The sequence below is a fragment of the Podarcis vaucheri genome (assembly GCF_965113315.1).
Source record: "Podarcis vaucheri genome assembly, chromosome: 14".
NCBI lineage: Eukaryota > Metazoa > Chordata > Lepidosauria > Squamata > Lacertidae > Podarcis > Podarcis vaucheri.
In genome coordinates, this window is record NC_138752.1 from 10,834,310 (window position 1) to 10,855,649 (window position 21,340).

Consider the following 21,340-nt stretch of genomic DNA (forward strand, 5'->3'; position numbering starts at 1 on the left):
GGAGGAGGAGGAGGACAATCCGTTCCACAAACAGTCAGAAATTCATCACAGAGCCTAGGGCTTGCCGATCAGAAGGTCAGCGGTTCAAATCCCTGTGATGGGGTGAGCTTCCATTGCTCGGTCCCAGTGCAAGTAGATAAATAGGTACCACTCCAGCGGGAAGGTAAACGGCGTTTCCGTGCGCTGCTCTGATTCGCCAGAAGCGGCTTAGTCATGCTGGCCACGTGACCCAGAAGCTGTACGCCGGCTCCCTCGGCCAGTAAAGCGAGATGAGCGCCGCAACCCCAGAGTCATCCGCGACTGGACCTAATGTCAGGGGTCCCTTTACCTAAGGTGGGGTTACTGTGACTCAGGCAGGTCAAGGGGTGATATTCTTGAGGATTTAGCAAGTTTTACATAGTTTACGCAAAATGTTAGCATTTGGTAAGACCATTGGGATGCCCATCAGACATCCCTCAATGCAGAGCATCTGGGCAAACAATGACATTTAATACAAAGGAGGTTCATAGATATAGGAGAGGGATCCCTTCTGGAAATTCCCCTGATTGCTATCTGCCTACCTGTTCTCAGGCAAGGGGGATGAAGGAGGCAGGGGAAATACTTAAGAGTCTTTAGGAGAGCCCAGATGGCTTTTGGATTGCTCTCCTGTACTGTTTTAGACATGCAGTTTATATACTTACATATGTGTGTTTACTTTGTGCAGTTATCAACATTTATTATATATTTAAGACCTTAGAATTCCTATAACAAAAGTAATCCATTACAATCTATTGCAGCCTAACAGGATGCCCCCTCTGGAATTTGTCACACATACACACTCATGCCCCCTTGCACACACATGGACATGACTTTGTAAAATCTGAGCTTGGCTACCCAGAGCTTAAATACATGGCCTTTCACACACCTTTCCAAACACATGCATGTGGAGGGGACCCCTAACTTGGTGGTGTGGGGGACTTGAAATGCAAGACGAAACTGTATCAGTATAGGACACAGTATTTGACATTGACATAGGGGACAATCCTGTATTATACAGGATGAGGCGCTGCTCTGGGTTTGCTCTGCCCCCCCCCCAGCAAATCCCACCTTCTTGTGCCCATCTAGAGTGCAATACAGTGGCAAAAGTCGGAAGAAGATCAAAAAGCAAAGGTGACCCCACCAATCCATGCTGAGAGCAGAAATCTATAACTGGGCAATACCTTTATTAGGGCTGACCTCAGTTTCACAAACTGCTGACACATAGCAGGGAGAAAAAGGGGGGGTGGAGTTCCAAAATTAGGCTGGATGTTGTAGTTGGTTGTTGTTAGCGTGTTTTTAATTGTTAGAATACCAGTTGTCAGAAGAGACATTTCACTTTGTTTTCATTTAATAAATAAACATCTAAAATAAAGGAACAAACTGTTTTCATCCGGAATGTAGGGGTTTTTATGCATTATGTGAATTTATGCATTATGTGAATTAGTTGGACAATATGTTTTGACAAGTCAGAGAATTAAGGTTTTTTTTAAAAAATCAAGTGTTATAGTAAAAACAAAAAAAATCTGGAGGGCAGTAGGTTGGCATATAATCCATGGTCCACAGCTAAAGGAACCCCCCCCCCCCCACTTGACAGTCGCCTCCTCTTCCTTCCCTGGTTGCTAGCTGGAGTGCTCCACATTTGCTTGGGGCAAGTATTTGTGCCCTGATGCACCTCACTTAACAGAATAATGTCTTAGGCTTTCCAGGCTTTGGTAGCAACTACAATAATCTTTGCAACAAACAACAAGCATACCGGTATTTTCCTTGAAACAAAGATTGGTGTTTCTTCTTGGAGGAAACAGCTTCTACACACCAGCTTTTTGGATTGTCCTATTATATAACGCGGGTGGCGCTGTGGGCTAAAGCCTCAGCGCCTAGGGCTTGCCGATCGAAAGGTCGGCGGTTCGAATCCCCGCGGCGGGGTGCGCTCCCGCTGCTCGGTCCCAGCGCCTGCCCACCTAGCAGTTCGAAAGCACCCCCGGGGGCAAGTAGATAAATAGGTACCGCTTACCAGCGGGAAGGTAAACGGCGTTCCGTGTGCGGCTCTGGCTCGCCAGAGCAGCGTTGTCACGCTGGCCACGTGACCCGGAAGTGTCTGCGGACAGCGCTGGCCCCCGGCCAATAGATGTGAGATGGGCGCACAAACCCCAGAGTCTGTCAAGACTGGCCCGTTCGGGCAGGGGTACCTTTACCTTTACCTTTATTATATAACTGGGATGCGGGTGGCACTGTGACCTAAACCACTGAGCCTCTCAGGCTTGGCGACAGGGTGAGCTCCCATAGCTCTGTCCCAGCTTCTGCCAACCCAGCAGTTCAAAAGTACACCAGTGCAAGTAGATAAATTGGTACCACTGCGGTGAGAAGGTAAAGTGTTTTCCTGCACTCTGGCACTCATCAGTGTCCAATTGTGCCAGAAGTGGTTTAGTCATGCTGGCCACGACCCAGAAAGCTGTCTGTGGACAAACATCAGTCTGAAAAGCAAGATGAGCGCTGCACCCATCGCCTTTGACTGGACTTAACAGTCCAGGGGTCCTTTATCTTTATGACCTTCATGTTTTTTGAGAAGGGAACCTTTTCCTTTTGTTTCAGGGGCTGTTGACCTTTGCAGAGGCTGGTGTATTATATTTCACTAAGCAGGAACAGGCTGTGCTTGGGTTCTTAGTAGAGAGCTCTGCAGATGCAAATGATGGAGAACAGTGGGATCATGGCCATTCCTGGTAAATCTCCCTCTTACTTTCTCTGGTAGATGATCATATCCGTTTACAAGATTAGCAGGGTTATTTTTATTTCCTAAAACATTTTTATTTCACAGTTCCATATAACAAAAAATGCTAACAGTGATTAGACACCAACACAAAATGTTAAAACTGTAGCATTACATCAGAAGTATAGTAGGAAAGGTTGGGAATGATGGGAGATCATTGAACAAGTGACAGGCAAGTGTGTCCAGGGGGAATGGAACAGATTTTATCAGTTAAGGATTAGTTACATGTAACATATATAAAAATACACAGATCTGTGTAGAGCTGAAAACTTACAAAATGTTGCTTGAAAATTACTCATATTCTGTATTTTTACCACTCTAGTCAATCAGTGGTACCTTGGGTTATGAACTTAAATGTGTTCCGGAGGTCTGTTCTTAACCCGAGGCGCACTTTGGCTAATGGGGCCTCCCGCTGCCGCGGGCACACTGTTTCCGTTCTCATTCTGGGGCAACCCAGAGCAGCTACTTCTGGGTTAGCAGAGTTCGTAACCCAAAGCGTTTGTAACCAGAGATACCACTGTAATCTCATCTTCAAGTGTGTCATCTGCTTGTATTCTTTAGTACATCTCAGATGCTTGATTTGTCTTCTCCTTAATTTTTTCAATAAATCACTTGGGATAAGATCCTGACCAGTGAAGGCTTTTAAGGTAACTCTCCGAGCATTGTCCATGCAAAACATAAATTTCTACACACACACCCAAGCTGCAGTTCTCCAAATACTTATTGAGTTACATATATTTTGCCTTTTAATGTGAGCATTCACAAAGCAGCCTACCATTGGCCTTACAGAATTCTGTTCCATCATCCCTTGGATTGTGCATGCTGGGGCTGATGAGAATTTGAATCCAACATCTGGAGAACCAAAAGCCCCCCAGCACTGGTACAATGAACACATACATTTGGCAAAGCTACAATGAACACAGGGAACTGCCTCCCACAAGGTTTACCACTGGTCCAAGACAAAAGCAACTGGGACATGTCTTGACTGATCAGCTTGTGAACCTTCTACCCTTTCTCTATCAAGGTAGTTCTTACGTTACATAAAGCCTTCAAGATTCAGCTGCAAGTCCAGTGGTACCAATGAGCCTCCTCTGTTTTGACACTACAGAACACTTTTTGGCTTTTTTCTGTAACACAAAACTGGGTTCTCGGTTTCTCTCACAGAATGGGACACACCATATACCACTGTTCTGGGTATGTAGTAATCTCTGATCTGATCCTCCACTAATTTAAGGGGGAAGCATTTTTCAAGTGACATTGCACATTCACCTTCCTAAATGCCGCTCATAGTCAATCCAGCTACATACAGCACAACTGTGTGCTTAGTTTGTGCATGAAAACCCCTCTTCTCATGGGCCCCCGTAAGCCAGATCTTGGCCTGGGTTAAGAATGTCCACAGCAGAGCCCCTCCACACAGTATTGTATCAAACTTAGATGATGCAAATGTGACACACAAGAACAAAAGTCATGGCTTTGTTTCTATATATTTATTTTAAAAGTGAAAATTTGACAATGGCTTCAGATGGCGCCTCTTGGGGTTTTGAAGTTCATCCCTACAGTAGGCTGTGTGACCTGCAGGTTGGATAGGCTGCCGAAGTCCTGGAAGAAACAGAGAACAGGGAACACTTAGCAAAGACACAGATTTCAGTGTTGATAAATGAAGACGACATTCCCTTATCCTGACTAGCTGCAGGAATAATGTCGTTTAACTTTTGAGACTATCTTAAAAGGTGCACAAAACTGGCACAATAAACGACAGCACTTTGTATTTGTGAAGAACACAATAATGATCCCCCAAGCAGTCTGGCTTAGCCAACAAGATCCAATGATCATTTAACACTGCAGCATTCAAGAAAAATGCCCCCAAGAGTACTTTGAATACTGCTGCCTGGCAGTGTGACTCTTGGTACTAAAAAACACACACATTGCATTGACAGTGAGTCTCAAGAAGTAGCTAGCTGACCATTAGAAGAGCAGTTCCTATTGGGAACTGTGCCAATCCCCTTGCCCCACTCACCAGGAGCTTCAACATCTCCTTGGTATCAGGGTCCACTTCAATGATCTCCTGATCCAGGGCAGAGACCTGATGGGGAAAGAGATAGAGGTTAGATTTGGTTTAAATAGTGGTCAACAGACTATAAACACAACTAACACCAGGACAACACAGCACATGTATGTGATGCAAACATTATACCAGACAATGGTTCCATAGTCTGCTTGAGGCCACTACTAATGACTGGCTTAAAAGAAAAAATGGAGGAGGAGCACCCCAAAATAGTGTGCCAATAGCAATATCAAAATATACACCAGTCCACGAATATGACACTGGAGTGGATTTCTCTGGTATGGGAATGGGCGCTGTACAATCATCTCCCAACTTTACAGTCAAAGTTTTCATTCTGGTGCCATCAGTCACACTAATCCCTTAACTTACTAAGGGAACACATTTTAGGATTGTAACATATATGTGACAATTTCCCTCCACCTATGTACAGTTACCGATCATTAAGTGCATTGTGACACCAACAAAGGTTGTAAGCAGATAAATTCATGTATAGCATGCCAGCAGTACCAAATTAGATGGACTACAGTCAAAACTTCAAGATTTGGGCTGCCTTGCACTATCTTCTGCAACTTTCAGAAGAAAATGAAAATGCCTAAAAGGAGCAGAATCTTCTTGACAAAAGCCTATCACTAGCAGCTACAGAGCTCTAAGAATAGATCAGGAAAGGGAAGTGACAGGAGACAGCACTTGGCCAACACACACAAACACACCCCAGAGTATGGCAACTGGGAAAGTATTTCATAGTTCATCAAAGTAACCTGAAGGGCTATTTCTATTGTTCCATTAAGTACCCAGATTCTTGGTCTACCAAGCATACACAAGGATCACCCATGACAACTGCTCAAGGTTTAACAATCTAGGCTTATATTTACCAAAATACTAATTAGAAACATCGGGCAATGACACATTTGAAACAACATGATTTTACATGAACAGAGGAGCCAGTGTGAGAACAGCAATCTTCAGTACATGGAAGCAAATTACTGGACAGGAAACATGCACCAGGCACTCCTCACATTTCACTTTCCCAACTGCATCCTAGAAGTCATACCAGTGGTATCCTAACTAGGTGGATAATCCATCAGAAACAACACTAAGTCTCCAGGAAGTGACCCCCGTCTTGATTCATTCCAAAAGTACCAAAGGTCTGTCGATTACAGGCTTCTTGGATCTTGCTTTTTTAGCCAGAACAATGGTAAACGTCTGATAATACTTCTTCATGCTACATTTTTAACAAGGCTTGTATTGTATTGCTTGTAGTGGCTACTCTCAATAGGATCAATAAATATGCTGCTTTAAACTGTGAAAAGGCAAGTTGTGAATGAACAAAAAGGCCCTTGGTCTTGTTCCTACAAACACTCATAAGAAAGCCAACCAATGCCAATGCAGAGCAAGGGAGAAACTAGCCCATTCCTCCTATGCAGCTTAAGTGAAAATCCACATCAATCAGATGGGTAGTGCCTAAACAAAAGTGAAATGGCAGTCTGTATTCAGTCCTAGTCAACTAGGGTTCTGGCCTAGAATTTGGCTACAAGCAGTCAGAAGAGACACTGACATTGAAAGTTATTAGAAAAGAAATGGAGTGTTTTACTGAGTGGTTGTGTACCTAAGCTGTTTTGCTCTGATGTTTCTCTGCAAAGAGATTACCAGTCACTAGTTTTGAAAATCAGGAGTAAGGTTTTTGTCATGACACAGGTAGATAAGAGTCTAGCAAAACTGCCCCTTATTACTAAGAGGCGTTAAAAAAAATAATACAAAAAAACACAGCATTTGAGAAGTCTCAAGCAGTGAACACCACACTACTGTATTAAGCACACACAAAAATTGTCTGAAAAGCTCAGGGTTTGGAAGGGATGGAAAGAAGCCCCCCAAACACGGGAAATGCTTTCAGGAATTCTCTGCCTGCAGTATCAATGATCAGGCCACAAGCAACAGGCCACAATCACTTTCGATGCAGGTTTGTCAGTCCTTCTCCGTGTCAGTGAACAAGCACAGCATATCCTAGCTGCAACTGTTCTGAGGCTTGCTTTCCTCTTCCCTCTCCGTTCCTTTTGTAACATTTGTATTAACTATGGGCCTGTGGACAGGGACTGTCTCAGCTAATAATGTAAGTACAGCACTGAGAAAATGGTAGGAACTTTGTGTTACATAAGATTACAGACAGCCTTTATTAGACTAGGGTCTATACTCTTACCTAAATGTGTCCAATTCTCAAGGACCAACTCAAACAACAATATGCAATGCTAGTTTCATATCCAAGTATGCCATATCCTAGTGTCCATCACCCTTTTGAGGCATTCCTAACTGGCTTTCAGCATTACCTTCACCTGTGACCTGATTTGTTCACTGTTACAACACTGGGAGATAGAAGTTGAGTTAGCAGTAAGGCCACCTAGGTGAATGCTGCATTTCTTAGCAAACACGTACAGTACGCCAAGTGTGCTGGACCAAGAATGTCAAAAGAATACATGCAACTTCTCAAAGCATGCAAAAAATAAGGAGAGGCAATAGATTCCTTGCTATCTGAAGAGTTGAGAATCTATGCACCACAAGTAACTCATCTGAGCTTTCAAAACCTACCTCAGGGACATAGTTGTCTCTTCTTTCTCTTTCCTCTTCCTGCAGTTTGATGGAGATGCCCCTAACTGGTCCTCTTTGAATGCGTTTCATCAAATGGGTAACATACCTGCAAAGAGAGGGGTGTCTGATTAAGTTTGACTGTGATTCCCTCAAGTCCCATTAAGGTAAAACTAAACACACACACAAGAAATAAATCTTCCACCCATTCTAACCTTCTGGTTAATTAAGAAGCCCACAGGAGTGTCTGAGAAGCTCAGGGTTTGATAGGGATGAGAATTAACCCTCCAAACACGGGAAATGCTATCAAGAATTCTCTTCCTGCACTATCAATGACCAGGCCACAAACAAGGCCAAAATCACTTTCGATGCAGGTTGTTAAGAAAGGTGTTTGGCTCACTGGAACCTCCCCAGAGCAGTTGGCTGTAATATTCCCATGGTGTCACCTAGCATGTGCTAGCAGATCAGAACCAAACAACCTACCCAGCAACTTTATTGCGCAGCTTTTTGCTAGGGATGATGGCGATCTCCTCACATACTCGCTTGTTTGTGTGGAAGTCATTCCCAAGACGGGTATAGTATTTTTCAATTATGACCCGGGCGGCCTTTTTCACCGTCTTTGTGCGCACTCGTCCCTGGGAGAGTCAAAGGACAAAAAAAACACAAAATCAGCAAGATGCAACAGAATGACTACACAATAAATTTTGCAAGGGGCTTAAAATCTTCAGCCTAGCCTTTTGTAAAGAGTGGAAGAATCCCCAGGCAGCTTCCCTCTCAATGGCCCTACTATTGAAACACTCAGGTCCAGAACATGGTGCACTGGAAACAAATAGGGAGCAGTGGCAAGGTGGCAGACATGTGCAGCCTTATCTCAAAAGGGTTCAGAAAAGGTGACATTGGTAGAAACAGTCCCTTTGAGGCAGTCTTTCCCAACCTGGGGCTCTCAGATGTTTTTGGCTACAACATCCATCAATCAGCTCCAGTCAGCATGGCCAAACACCAGAGATCATGGGAGTTGCAATCCAAAACACCTGGAGAGGACGCGGGACTTAAGAACAACATGCTAAGGCTGCACATTCACAACTTTTTGACTGATGTTTAAACACAACTTCTGTCAGGAGTTCGTGCAACTGCATTTAATAGTTAATGACTGTTATTAAATAGAAGGGAAGATTGTTTGCCTGGCATGTGTTGCACTGTGCTACATACAAACACTATGACTTGTGTCACTGCTTAGGCCATGGTTTGCCAAAGACGAGACAGAAGCTTCTAAACTTGGGGGCAGCTTCAGTAACTCATACAGCAAAGGGTCAGCACTACCCATGCATGGCCAGAAAACATAAAAAAGCACCACTAACCCCAGGCACAGCAGGGAAAGGGCCCCAAGCTAGCTGCAGGAAAGTCCTTGCCCAGCTTTAAATTGTCCACAAATCCAGGTGGGTCGCATCCAAATGAAAGAGTGAACAAACCTTAGGCGCTTTGGCAAGGGGAAGAGCCAGGGTGAACTACCTTTCAACAGAATTTTTAATGGGCAGCTAAGGTCGAGGAAGACTTGAGGTGAGAATACCATATTTAAGAGACATACTCCAGACACCTTTTCTCTTATACCTGAATCGTAAGCCTAAAATCCTCTGGAACCTTTCCCTGGTATCCAGATGCATTGCTGAACAAGAATATGCACATGCTGCCCCATCACGCCAAAGGGAAACTTGATTCTGCCGGACTTCTCACCGTCTGACAGATACTCGGGGATCAGGGCGCCCCAAGGTCCGGAAAGAGAAGGCGGCCGCCCTATGCTCGGCTCCTTCCCAATCCTTCCTTTCCCCTTCTCTCCCATCACGAGTGAACAGCGGCCTACGAAAAGGCTGCACAGATCGCCTCCGCCGCCATGACAGAACCCGATCTCCCACTGGATCTCCCAGCCGCCGCCCCGCACCCCCCCCAAATGCATGCAAGGCCTGGCCGGCCTAACTACGGCCTTGGAGCCTTCACTCAAGGAATGCAGCCATCTCTATACCGGAAGAAACAGGGCACCCCCACCCCCCAAGTCGGGTTCAGCCCGCAGGGACAAGAAGTGGGGGCTTAGCCTCTGGACTACCGACCGGGCGACCTGCAGCCCCCTCCGCCGGTGCTAGTTCCACCCCGCATTCCCTTCCCAATGGCCCCCCGGCGGCGGATGGCTTCGGATTCCGCCGCCCTCCTGCTCACCATGTCGACGGCGGCCGGTCCAAAAGAGGGCAAAGCATGCCGGGAAGAGAGCTATAAAGCGCTGGGGGCTAGAAGGACCAGCCAAGGAAAACGACGTCGCGCGTCTCCCCAGCGCCGCCTAGCGGCACGGAGGGAGCTTTTTTACAGGCCGGCGTGATATAGAGGGAGAGAGGCTCGGGGCGTTTTGCAGCAAACCTTCACTTCCGGCTCATGGTGGACGAAGGTGACTGAAATCGTAGGAATCCATTCAGATTAAATTCCCGCTTTGCGTTGCCGTACTTGAAATTGCTGGCTGTTATCCGATTTCATTTATTACTTAAGATATTTATAAGCCGCCTTTCTCCCGCGCTGGTATTCCCTCCAGAAAGGTCCGTTTCTCGCTTAATCAGCGAATCATGGGACACCCCGGGGTCATCTAGTCCAACCCCCCTGCAATGCAGGAATTCTGCCCACAGCCGTCCCTGGGTGGGCTCGAACCACCAACCAGACACACTTGTACTACTGTGGGCACTGGCAAATGGATGAGTTTACTCCAGGCAGAGCCCGCCCAAGGCATTTTTGCACCTCAAGCGAACCCTAAAATAGCTCCCCTCAGCTGCCAGGGAAGAAGGGGTGCTTGAAGATCTACAACAGGAGCGGGGGGGGGGATAAAGATACACATCGGGATCATGCTTGCCCCTGTGGATCCTGCCACCTGAGGCAGTTACCTCGCCTTGCCTCATGGATGAGTCGGCCCAGACTGCAGATGAACTACAACTCCCATCAGTCCCAGCAAGCACAGTCAATTGTTAGGACTGGTGGGAGTTGCAGTCTTCACTCCATCTGGAGAGCTGCACGTCTCCCAGTGCTGTTTTAACTGCCCCTTAATAGATTTACTGTAGGGACGCGGGTGGCGCTGTGGGCTAAAGCCTCAGCGCCTAGGGCTTGCCGATCGAAAGGTCGGCGGTTCGAATCCCCGCGGCAGGGTGCGCTCCCGCTGCTCGGTCCCAGCGCCTGCCCACCTAGCAGTTCGAAAGCACCCCCGGGGGCAAGTAGATAAATAGGTACCGCTTACCAGCGGGAAGGTAAACGGCGTTCCGTGTGCGGCTCTGGCTCGCCAGAGCAGCGTTGTCACGCTGGCCACGTGACCCGGAAGTGTCTGCGGACAGCGCTGGCCCCCGGCCAATAGATGTGAGATGGGCGCACAAACCCCAGAGTCTGTCAAGACTGGCCCGTTCGGGCAGGGGTACCTTTACCTTTACCTAATAGATTTACTGCCTCTCTTTAGCTGTTGAATGCATCTCCACCTCCTGACAATTTGGTTGTCAGGAGACATTTAAATGAACAGGAGCCCAATGGGGGGCGGGAGAGGGAGTGGCAAATCATCCCCATCTAACATAATTTCAGTTTTAGGAGTACAGGGTTATTTCAAAGCCTTGCAATAAAATCTAAAATCTGTGGCCCTTTACAGTCTTGACAAGACAATTAGTTTATTCAGTTAATTAGTCACTCGGTTTATCAGTATCAGCCCAGTTACTCTTGTTCTCTGGGCAGTACATAAAAATATATATTTTAAAAACAATTTCAAACCAGTGTGTGTGTGCGTGCACACACAAATACACAGTGCTTTTTTCTACTCATTTTGAAATACTGCCCCTTAATGAGGTCAAACTTAGATTCACAAAATCTTTATATATATATGCACAATTCTATAAAGCACCACTAAAACATGTTAGTGTGGTATAGGGGTTAGGGTGTTTGATTAGCACCTGGAAGGAAAGGGTTAAAATCCCCATTCACAGAGAAAGCTCACTGGATGATCTTCAGCCAATCACTACCTAGCCTACCTAGATAAAATGAGGAGCATACCCTCCATCATTTCTCCAATGAAAATACGGGCATTCTGAAGAAAAGTGGGGCATTCCAGGATCAAATCATAACCCGGGACAGCTTCTCTAAATCAGGGACCTACCTGGGAAAGAGGGTCTGGAGGAGGGAGAACCTTGAGCTCTGTGGAGCAAATAAATAATAAATAAAATTTTATTTAAAACAAAATAAAGAAAGGCTTCTTTTTCAGGGCAAAAAGAGTTCCGTTGTTCTTCTAACCCTACTGCTGGGCAGTGGATGTCCAAAACATTTTTTGTAAATTATTTCCCCCTAACTTGATTCTTTTGGCCATAGGCTGTAGCAATGATGTTAAACCATTAGACTTTTTATTTATTCAATCAACCATTCCATCTTTAAGAATAAAATTCTTCCAAGGTGGCTCACAATAACAATAAAGTCACCAAAAAGACAAAACAAAAAAACAAACCCACCACAAACATGCATGATTAAAATGCAAAACACAGTCAATGTAAGATGAGAAATAAAGTAGTTACTCCACATCTAAAGATTGCAAGAGAGGTTGACTTGACTGAATTCCTTGGGAAGGATGCCACACAACTCTGCAGGTGCCACCACCCAGAAGGCCCTGACCTGCTATCGGCCAACCTAATTTATATTGCTGACAGACAGAAGAGCCTCTGAAGCGGATATTAGGAGCTGGGCACATTCATATGTCCAGCTGTATTTGATATCTGGAGGCCATGAAGGGCACATGGAAGCTGCTTTATACTTGGCCACACTACTTTCTGATTTAGTGAAGTATTGTTTAGTCTGACCTGTAGAGGCTTTCCAGGGTCATCGTAAGAGAAGGGGTTTTTCCATCACCTTTCAATGGAAGATATTGTTGTAAACAAAAAATTGCCCTTTTCCCTTATGGGGTATCCAAGAGCCCATATAGAGTCCTTACATAGGTTCCTATTGGTAGGAGAAAATAACAGAGGCCAACCAGAGAATATTGTGAAGCAAAGCAGCTAGTAAGCTTGCTCTTTATTGATCTGTTGCAACAGGGTGCTCCCCTCACACGCAGGAGAGAGGAGGGACCTAGAAAAATGGCGTGCAAGGCCTTATAAAGACTTGAAATTGCCACCCTGTAGATCAAGACCACCCCCAGAAACATCATACATAAATCACAGAAGGGGTGTAATCTAAGACCACCCCTCAGATACATCATACCTACATCACAAAAAAGGCGGTCTAAAACAGAAATTTGAATATTGTTTTTCTCCTGTTGTTGTTTATCTCCTGTCTGGCAGGTTACTTGTTTGGATTGCCTGGCCATTCTTTTGTAGTGATAAATACAGTGGTGCCCCGCAAGACGAATGCCTCGCAAGACGAAAAACTCGCTAGACGAAAGGGTTTTGCGGTTTTTGAGCTGCTTCGCAAGACGAATTTCCCTATGGGCTTGCTTCACAAGACGAAAACGTCTTGCGTTTTTTGCAAGTTTGTTTCCTTTTTCTTAACACCGTTAATACAGTTGCGACTTGACTTCGAGGAGCAACTCATAGAACACGGTGTGGTAGCCTTTTTTGAGGTTTTTGGCAATTTTTGAAGCTTTTCCAAAACTTTTCCAACACCGTGCTTCGCAAGACAAAAAATTCGCTAGACGAAAAAACTCGCGGAACGAATTAATTTCGTCTTGCGAGGCACCACTGTACTTAGTTCCTGGGCCAGGTCACAGGCTCACACCCTATTCAAACACAGACATACCCTTAAGACAGGATTTGTGAAGGAAAGACAATGGGGTGGCTTTTCCACTTTGACCTTGCAGAGAAAACATTTGCTCAGTTTAGGAATCAAAATGGCTTCAGGTCGGTCTTTCTGTGGTGATCTATGTACGTGCGGTTATGAACATTACCATATATCTAAGACCTCAAAATTCCTATCACAATATCATGGACTTAACTGGGAACCTTCCGGATGCAAAGCACATGCGCTGTCACTGAGCAGCAGGCCAGAGGTGCTTTCATGCACCTTGGCCAAAGAATTTCGTCAAAGCTTTGCAGAGGAGATGGAGAATCTGCTCAGTATCTCACCTGATGTACCGCAACACCACTCAGGAGATTTCCCGAGTGGTGGCTTATAGACACTCGACAGGCACTGACACCCAGAGGGTGGCTTTCCCTTCAAACGAGGGAGCCCTCCCAGTCCTTCTACAGCAAGGTTAAATGTTTTTAGTGGATGAAAATGCTGCCTTCTTCTCCATGTTCCCTGAAGCAGCCATCAGGCTGGTCTCCAAAGGTCCAAGGTTCCCCCTTAAGCATACAGAGGTGTGAGGTTTGCTGCTGATCATCATTGCTTCACCTCTGGCCTTTTCAAGAGCACCTCCCCCTGCCAAATCTGTCCTGACCAACGAACCATCAGCATGCCTGGGGCAGAAGCCTCCAGATGCAATCTTGGCCAGCAGAGAAGTCTCTTTGCTGAGTTGCCCGGCCAGATCTCTTTTTCCCAAAGAGGAAGGTGAGCATTTGGTGGTTGTTATCTCCTCTTCTTGGGTGGACTCACTCTCACTTCCCCAAAAGCTCTTGCCCATTCTGCTGTGATTCTTGCTGCTGAAAGGTTCACAGGTCCTGCTGGGGTTTATGCTGGGGTTTCTCCTGCCAGAGGCTGAAAGGGGAATATGGTTGTTCTGGCATGCCTGCCTCCTTCTCCCATTCCTTGCCTGGGAAACACAATGCTGATGGTTAGGCACTTCTTAGGCGTGCAGATGAGACAGAAACGGTGGGCTAGTTTTATAAATGGACTGAAGTTTTCACCGTCACCGTCCTCACTTGGTGGTGAGGAAGAGCAGTGTGTTGCTGTCAAAGTTTTACTGTAACTTCAGAGTTGCATTATTCAGCTCTGCTCTGCCAATTAATTGCCAGCTCTAAGCACACTTTGGTCCCATCCATCCACTTTTGGGGCACTCCCACCACAGCCATACAGGGAACAGAGCCCTTTTTGCACCAAAGCAGTATCTAACTTAATCATAATAAATAACTGATTGAAAATGAATGGTATGTCAGTATGATAAAGAACGAGGTGCAGTGATCCTGTTAATTATACCTTCCCACTCCTGCCATTTAATTGCTGCTGTGACATTATTAATTTACTATTTGGTTTTGCTATTTAGTAAAGGTTGATTATGAGTTCAACAGCCAACTTCTGTTCTGAGACTACTCAAAGTACCGTATTTTGCGCCCCATAGGACGCTCCGGCCCATAGGATGCACCTAGTTTTTTGGGGGGGAAATAAAGAATTTTTTTTTATTTCCCCCCCAGGTGCGGGGCTGGAAGAACCAGGTCGGGGAACAGCGGGAAGGCGCGCTCTGCCTCCCCGCTGTCCCCCGAGCTTGTGGGGCTGGCTATGGGGAGAAGTGCGCTGATCCCGGGACTGCAGGCAGCTCTGCGCGGCCACCGGGAGCGGGGCGGGACTTCGCGCCCGGCTCCCGGTGGCCGCACAGAGCTGCGCAGAGCCGGGGACTGCAGGCAGCTCTGCGCAACCCTCGGAGCCAGTCTCCTGAGGGTTGCGCAGAGCTTCCTGAAGCCTGGAGAGCAAGAGGGGTCGGTGTGCACCGACCCCTCTCGCTCTCCAGGCTTCAGCAAAAGCCTGCATTCACCCCATAGGACGCACACACATTTCCCCTTCATTTTTGGAGGGGGGAAAGTGCGTCCTATAGGGCGAAAAATACGGTACATATGTGTGTATCTTTTCAGGACCCAGAACTGGAGTATCCCATAATGAGAGCATTGCCACATTGGCACTAAGACAAAAACATAAGTGGCGTGTTCTCTTGCTGTAGATGTTTACACATTGCCTAATAATGTATATTAAGTTACCCCACCCTTAATATACTTTTAACTCACCTTTAAATTCATAGATTCAGGTATCGTATCTGAAGAAGTGTGCACGCACACAAAAGCTTATACCCAGAACAAACTTAGTTAGTCTCTAAGGTGCTACTGGACAATTATTTCATTTATTTATTTCTTTTACCATACATTAATGTCACTGTGATGGTGAACTCCTAGTTTGTAATGGAGTAATGCAGGGGTGCAGAAATCAAATCAAGGAAATTTTTAAGATGGCCGCAGACCAGCATAAATAGAACTAAAAATGAAATTGAAACATTAGCTCGGTCTTCTTCTAATCTTACATTCTGGGGTGGGGCAACCATTTCAATCTGATATGTGTTATTTATAGTAATAAAAAGCACACTGGCCATAAGAGTTGGGGGAGAAAATCCAAGATCTACATCGCTAATACACAACCTTGATCATTGGGATCCTCTGATGGGGCAATTCGGGTGATTCCCCGCAACCCTGAGTTTCGGCTGGCCTTCACTAGGGACCAAGCCTTTAGCATGGCAGCCCCTGCCCTGTGAAACTCACTACCTGTAGAGGTTAGGCAGGAAATGCCCCTGCCTTATAAAGCTGAATTGTTTTAGGCAGGTCTTCACAATTCGTATTTTTTATTTTTAATCTATTGCTGTTTCATTGCTGTTTCAATTGTGTTTTACAGATATTTATTGATTGATCTTCCTGCATTTTATGTTGTAAGCCACCTTGATATATTTTATGAAAGCGCGGGTTAGAACTCTTAAAATAAATAAACAAGTATTGGTGGGCACAGGGGTGTGTTGGCAGCCCCTAGTCTACAGGGGACTGTAGATGGATTTTCCTCCTTCCACTTTCCACGACCGGTGCAAATCCAACTCTTATTACCTGGCAGCTCACTGTCTCCCGGGGATAGCGGGCAATGCTGCTACGGATTAGCTGCTCCTTGTGCCAGTCTTGCTGCCAGCGTTCCTGAGCAAGTTCTGACCTCCTTCCTTCCAGACGCTTCGCCAGCTCTTGGTTCTCCCAGTAGATGCGTGCAAGATCGCGCTGCCGCTTCCCCCAATTCAAGCTGTACGGGGAAGAGCAGATCACAGGGGAGGGGGTGGTCTTCTTTTAAAGAAGGAGAGGAGGAGCTGTGGACCTCCAGAGCTTGTAGGACTCCAACTCTCATCAGCCCCTGCCAACATAGCCAATGGCCAGCGATGATGGGAGCTGGAGTCCAAAAGCGTACAGAGATCCACAGCTTCCTCATTCCATCTTGAAACCCTTTATTCTAGATCTAGGTTTCTTGCATCGTGTCCTGGCCCCCTTTGAGCCACAGCCAGCCCCAAATGATCTGAATTCAGATTGCATTTGCCTCCACCCCCTTCCTGGAAATAGCTTATTGGTGCCCTTTGGCCAGGGATCAGCAAACTTTTTCAGCAGGGGGCTGGTCCACTGTCCCTCAGACCTTGTGTGGGGGTCAGGCTATATTTTGAAAAAATATATGAATGAATTCCTATGCCCCACAAATAACCCAGAGATGCATCTTAAATAAAAGGACACATTCTACTCATGTAAAAACACGCTGATTCCCGGACTGTCCGTGGGCCGGATTGAGAAGGCAATTGGGCCATATCTGGCCTCTGGGCCTTAGCTTGCCTACCCATGCCTTTGGCATTACAGTGGTACCTTGGGTTACAGACACTTCAGGTTACAGACGCTTCAAGTTACAGACTCCGCTAACCCAGAAATAGTAACTTAGGTTAAGAACTTTGCTTCAGGACAAGAACAGAAATCGTGCTCTGGTGGCACAGCGGCAGCAGGAGGCCCCATTAGCTAAAGTGGTGCTTCAGGTTAAGAACAGTTTCAGGTTAAGGACGGACCTCCAGAACGAATTAAGTTCTTAACCCGAGGTACCACTGTATTTTCCCTCCCACCATCAGACTTGGATCTCTCTGGCATCTCTGCTGAACCTGCCCTAGTCACTGTTTAAACCAGGGTTCGGGAAACTTTTTCTTTTGTCAAGGACTCCATTTTCTCATGGGTGACCTGCCAGGGACCACATGCTGATGGTGGGCAGAGACAGGGCTATAGGTGTGCAAGACTTGTCCTCATCCTCGTCCTCCTCTCTCCCACCCCATTCCCTCTTCCTTTTCCCTCCACCCACCCACAATACTTGTCTGAGGGCCACTAGTTGCCCATGCCTAATTTAAACCCACTACTTACAGACCTGTGAATGCAATAGAAGTTCCAGTTGTCCACCCGTCCCGGCGACTGCTTGATATGCCAAAGTCTGGCAGAATGTGAGCGGTTTTCCTGGTCCCGAACAGCTTGGCGCTCTCTTTCCAGCTGAAAACACACAACATGAGAGGCTGATGGCAATTTAATTTTCCATCTGGAGATTTGTTTGGCTGAGCCAAAAATATGTGAGCCCAACAATTGCATTCAGTTCTGGAGTGCAGAAGACCACCTTTCATTCATTAGACTAATACCATGATTTCTGATTGCCCCATCAAGGGTATATGTCTGGTAGATCTTGAAATTATTTGTTTGCATTTGCAAGGGGCAGTTATCCCAGGATATCCCCAACCCCCTTGGATATAAACTTCTGAATTGTGGCTGCATAAACAAGCCCACATTGAGCATCCAGTTCAGTCCATTCCACAGTACCTGGAGTTTCTTCAAATTCACCTGAAGATGCAAAGGTGTAGGTGGGGCTTTTGTGTTGATCACAGGAACTGCTAGTTCCACCTGCAAGGTTGAGAGAGTGTCAGAAATATCTGAAGCTAATGATCTGGATTCACGCTGTTTCTTGTATTTCTTTGACCGGTCGGTTTAGTTATGATGACAGCATTGTTACAGCTCACAAGAGCTGGACATGGCTACAATTAAATATTTTAACAAGACACCCAGATCTATAATGTCAGCAAATCAGGCTCAAAGATAGGGTGACAGGAAGCTGTGTTATGCCAAGTAACCAGAACCCAAACTGTCAGGGAATGGCTTCAAACAGGAATCTTCTCCCAGTCCTGTTTGGAACTGCTGGGGATTCTCCTGCAGTGTTTAGGTACAAACAGCAACAAAACCCACGAATGACTCATTCTGGGGCTATTTAATTGCACCCTGGCATGGGGAGTAGGTCACCCTTTGAGTCATTCCTTGGGAGTGTCGCAGGAGTTTCGAAAGCTCATCTTAGAAGATGGTTTTTTGGCATTTGAAATTGTTTTCATCCAAGTCCAGCTTCCTGAGACCCAGGGTGAGAGTCTGGTGATTTAAGCCACTCTGACATTTCTAAACGAGAAGTGGAACAGAAGAAAGCAAAATGATAAGGCTGCAACATTTCATAATTTTATTATCAAGAAAAACATGTCCCCATAAAGGGATCATAAAGAAGGCTGATCGCTGAAGAATTGATGCTTTTGAATTATGGTGCTGGAGGAGACTCTTGAGAGTCCCTTGGACTGCAAGAAGATCAAACCTATCCATTAAGGAAATCAGCCCTGAGTGCTTACTGGAAGGACAGATCCTGAAGGTGAGGCTCCAAGACTCTGGCCACCTCAGGAGAAGAGAAGACTCCCTGGAAAAGACCCTGATGCTGGGAAAGATGGAGGCACAAGGAGAAGGGGACGACAGAGGACGAGATGGTTGGACAGTGTTCTCAAAGCTACCAGCATGAGTCTGACCAAACTGCGGGAGGCAGTGGAAGACAGGAGTGCCTGGCGTGCTCTGGTCCATGGGGTCATGAAGAGGCAGACACGACTAAACAACTAAACAACAACAAAAACATGTCCCCAATTAACTGAGCAGCATATTTCAACCACTTTATTATTTTATATTAATGAAGTTATTGTAAATAACTGATGGAGAGCTCTAACTTCCAAGAGGCATCCCTTCCTGCAAGGGGAGGAGAGAGATGTCTCTTCTACATTTACACCTGCTGTAAAGTATCCTCTAAAACAGATGGCTCTCCATATGTTGTTGGACACCACCTCCCATCAACCCCCCAGTGTGTATGGCCAATGTTGAGGGATGATGGGAGCTGTAGTCTTAGCAGCATCTCAAGTGCCCACAGGTTCTCTTCCTTAAAAGTCTTTACCTGTGCACCTGCCCACCACCACACCCCACTCCCTACAGTTTGCTTTGGGGGTACAAGTGAGGAATAGGCCAGCTGTAATAAGACACCCCAGGGACGCGGGTGGCGCTGTGGGTTAAACCACAGAGCCTAGGGCTTGCCGATTAGAAGGTCAGCAGTTCGAATCCCCGCGACGGGGTGAGTTCCCGTTGCTTGGTCCCTGCTCCTGCCCACCTAGCAGTTCGAAAGCACGTCAAAGTGCAAGTAGATAAATAGGTACCACTCTGGCGGGAAGGTAAACGGCGTTTCCGTGCACCGCTCTGGTTCACCAGAAGCGGCTTAGTCATGCTGGCCACATGACCCAGAAGCTGTACGCCGGCTCCCTCGGCCAATAAAGCGAGATGAGCACCGCAACCCCGAGAGTCGGTCACGACTGGACCTAATGGTCAGGGGTCCCTTTACCTTTCAATAAGACACCCCAACAACATCCCTTTTGTAGTCCATATTGTACCTTCCTGCAGTGCTCCTGATAACTGGCTTTGTCCCATTTCTCCTGCAGGTACCTGTTGGTTGCTGGTAGGAGAGGCTGGTAGGCTCGGTACATGCCTCACACAAAGCCCTGTATAACCTGCTGACAGCACTGAAGACAAATGGCTGGAGTGACCCAGCTGGGAAAGAGACAGGCAGCTCCACTGGGTCCTAACCTCCACCTGTTCTCTGGGATAGTTGATGCTTCAAATGGCACCTGCACAACCCTCAGCTGAAAACAGAGCAAGCCTTCTTTTTCATAGGCCTTATGACAAGTCAAGCTGGTGGCTTGGTCCACCAGCTTTGTTCAGGTGGTCCAGGGCATGTCCCCTTTAAACAAGAACGTTGATTTTAAATTGTATTCAAATTATTTCTTATATTGTGCTTCATTGCCTTAGCGTTTGAATTCCTTGAATGAAGCTAACTGGTTCTAAAGTGCCCAGAGGTTTGGCCAGCTAGATGTCTGTTGGTAACCCACAAGCAGGACCAGAGGACAAGAGCTCTCTCTCTTCCTGGGGTTTCCAGCAACTTGTATTGAGAAGCATTAATAATAATAATAATAATAATTATTTATACCCCGCCCTCCCCAGGCTGCCCCCAACCATGTAGGCCCAGCAGTCTTCATAGCTAGCCTTATGCTACAGGAATTTGTCTAATCCTATGTAAAGGCTGTCCAAGTTGGTGGCCATCACCGATTTCTGTGGGAATGACTTCCATAGTTTAACTTCCAACATTCAGGTGCATTAGCTGTCCACAGGTACCAGTGTTATGAGACAAAAACTTTTCTCTATCCACTTTCTCTACGCCATGCAGAATTTTATAAACTTCCATCATGCCAACTCTTACAGTGGTGCCTCGCAAGATGAAAAGAATCCGTTCTGTGATTCTCTTCGTCTAGCGGTTTTTTCGTCTTGCGAAGCAAGCCCATTGACGGATTAGAGGATTAGCGCTATTAGCGGCTTATCAGCTTATTGGATCAGCTGATAAGCGGCTTAGCGGCTTAGAAAAAGGGGGGGGGAGGAAAAAACCCCCGCAGGAACTCGCAAGACATTTTCGTCTTGCGAAGCAAGCCCATAGGAGATTCGTTTTGCAAAGCACCTCCAAAACGGAAAACTTTCGTCTAGCGAGTTTTCTGTCTTGCGAGACATTCGTCTTGCGGGGCACCACTGTACTTGCTTTTTCTCAAAACGGTAAACGTGGGGCTGCCTCTGAAGATGGTTCGGAAACTTCAGCTGGTGCAGAATTCAGCAGCCAGGCAAGATGTCTTGAGCATATTACACTGATCCCGGCCCGACTACTGGCTGCCAATTTGCTTCCGGGCCCAATTCCATGTGGTGGTTTTAACCTCTTAAAGCCTTAAATGGCTCAGGACTGCCTGCAATACTTCAAGGACTGCCCCTCCAGATATAAACTGACCCAGGCCCCCAATCACCATGTGAGACCCT

At 46.4% G+C, this 21,340-nt stretch overlaps 2 protein-coding genes across 2 annotated transcripts; both read right to left on the reverse strand.

The window, feature by feature from the left end:
• Nucleotides 1-4,254: 4,254 nt before the first annotated feature.
• Nucleotides 4,255-9,772, reverse strand: RPS17 (ribosomal protein S17). The gene is made up of 5 exons (XM_082198899.1): nucleotides 9,633-9,772; nucleotides 7,908-8,059; nucleotides 7,428-7,533; nucleotides 4,800-4,865; nucleotides 4,255-4,381 (listed from the first exon to the last, which is right to left on the reverse strand). The coding sequence occupies exons 1-5, from the start codon at nucleotides 9,633-9,635 to the stop codon at nucleotides 4,301-4,303; spliced, it is 408 nt and encodes a 135-aa protein (XP_082055025.1). The 5' UTR covers nucleotides 9,636-9,772; the 3' UTR covers nucleotides 4,255-4,300.
• Nucleotides 9,773-13,424: 3,652 nt separating this feature from the next.
• On the reverse strand, nucleotides 13,425-20,130 carry LOC309518450 (uncharacterized protein). Its single transcript, XM_082198788.1, has 5 exons — nucleotides 19,879-20,130; nucleotides 17,966-18,046; nucleotides 17,526-17,644; nucleotides 16,199-16,382; nucleotides 13,425-14,157 (listed from the first exon to the last, which is right to left on the reverse strand). The coding sequence occupies exons 1-5, from the start codon at nucleotides 19,969-19,971 to the stop codon at nucleotides 13,660-13,662; spliced, it is 975 nt and encodes a 324-aa protein (XP_082054914.1). The 5' UTR covers nucleotides 19,972-20,130; the 3' UTR covers nucleotides 13,425-13,659.
• Between the last annotated feature and the right edge of the window lie 1,210 nt (nucleotides 20,131-21,340).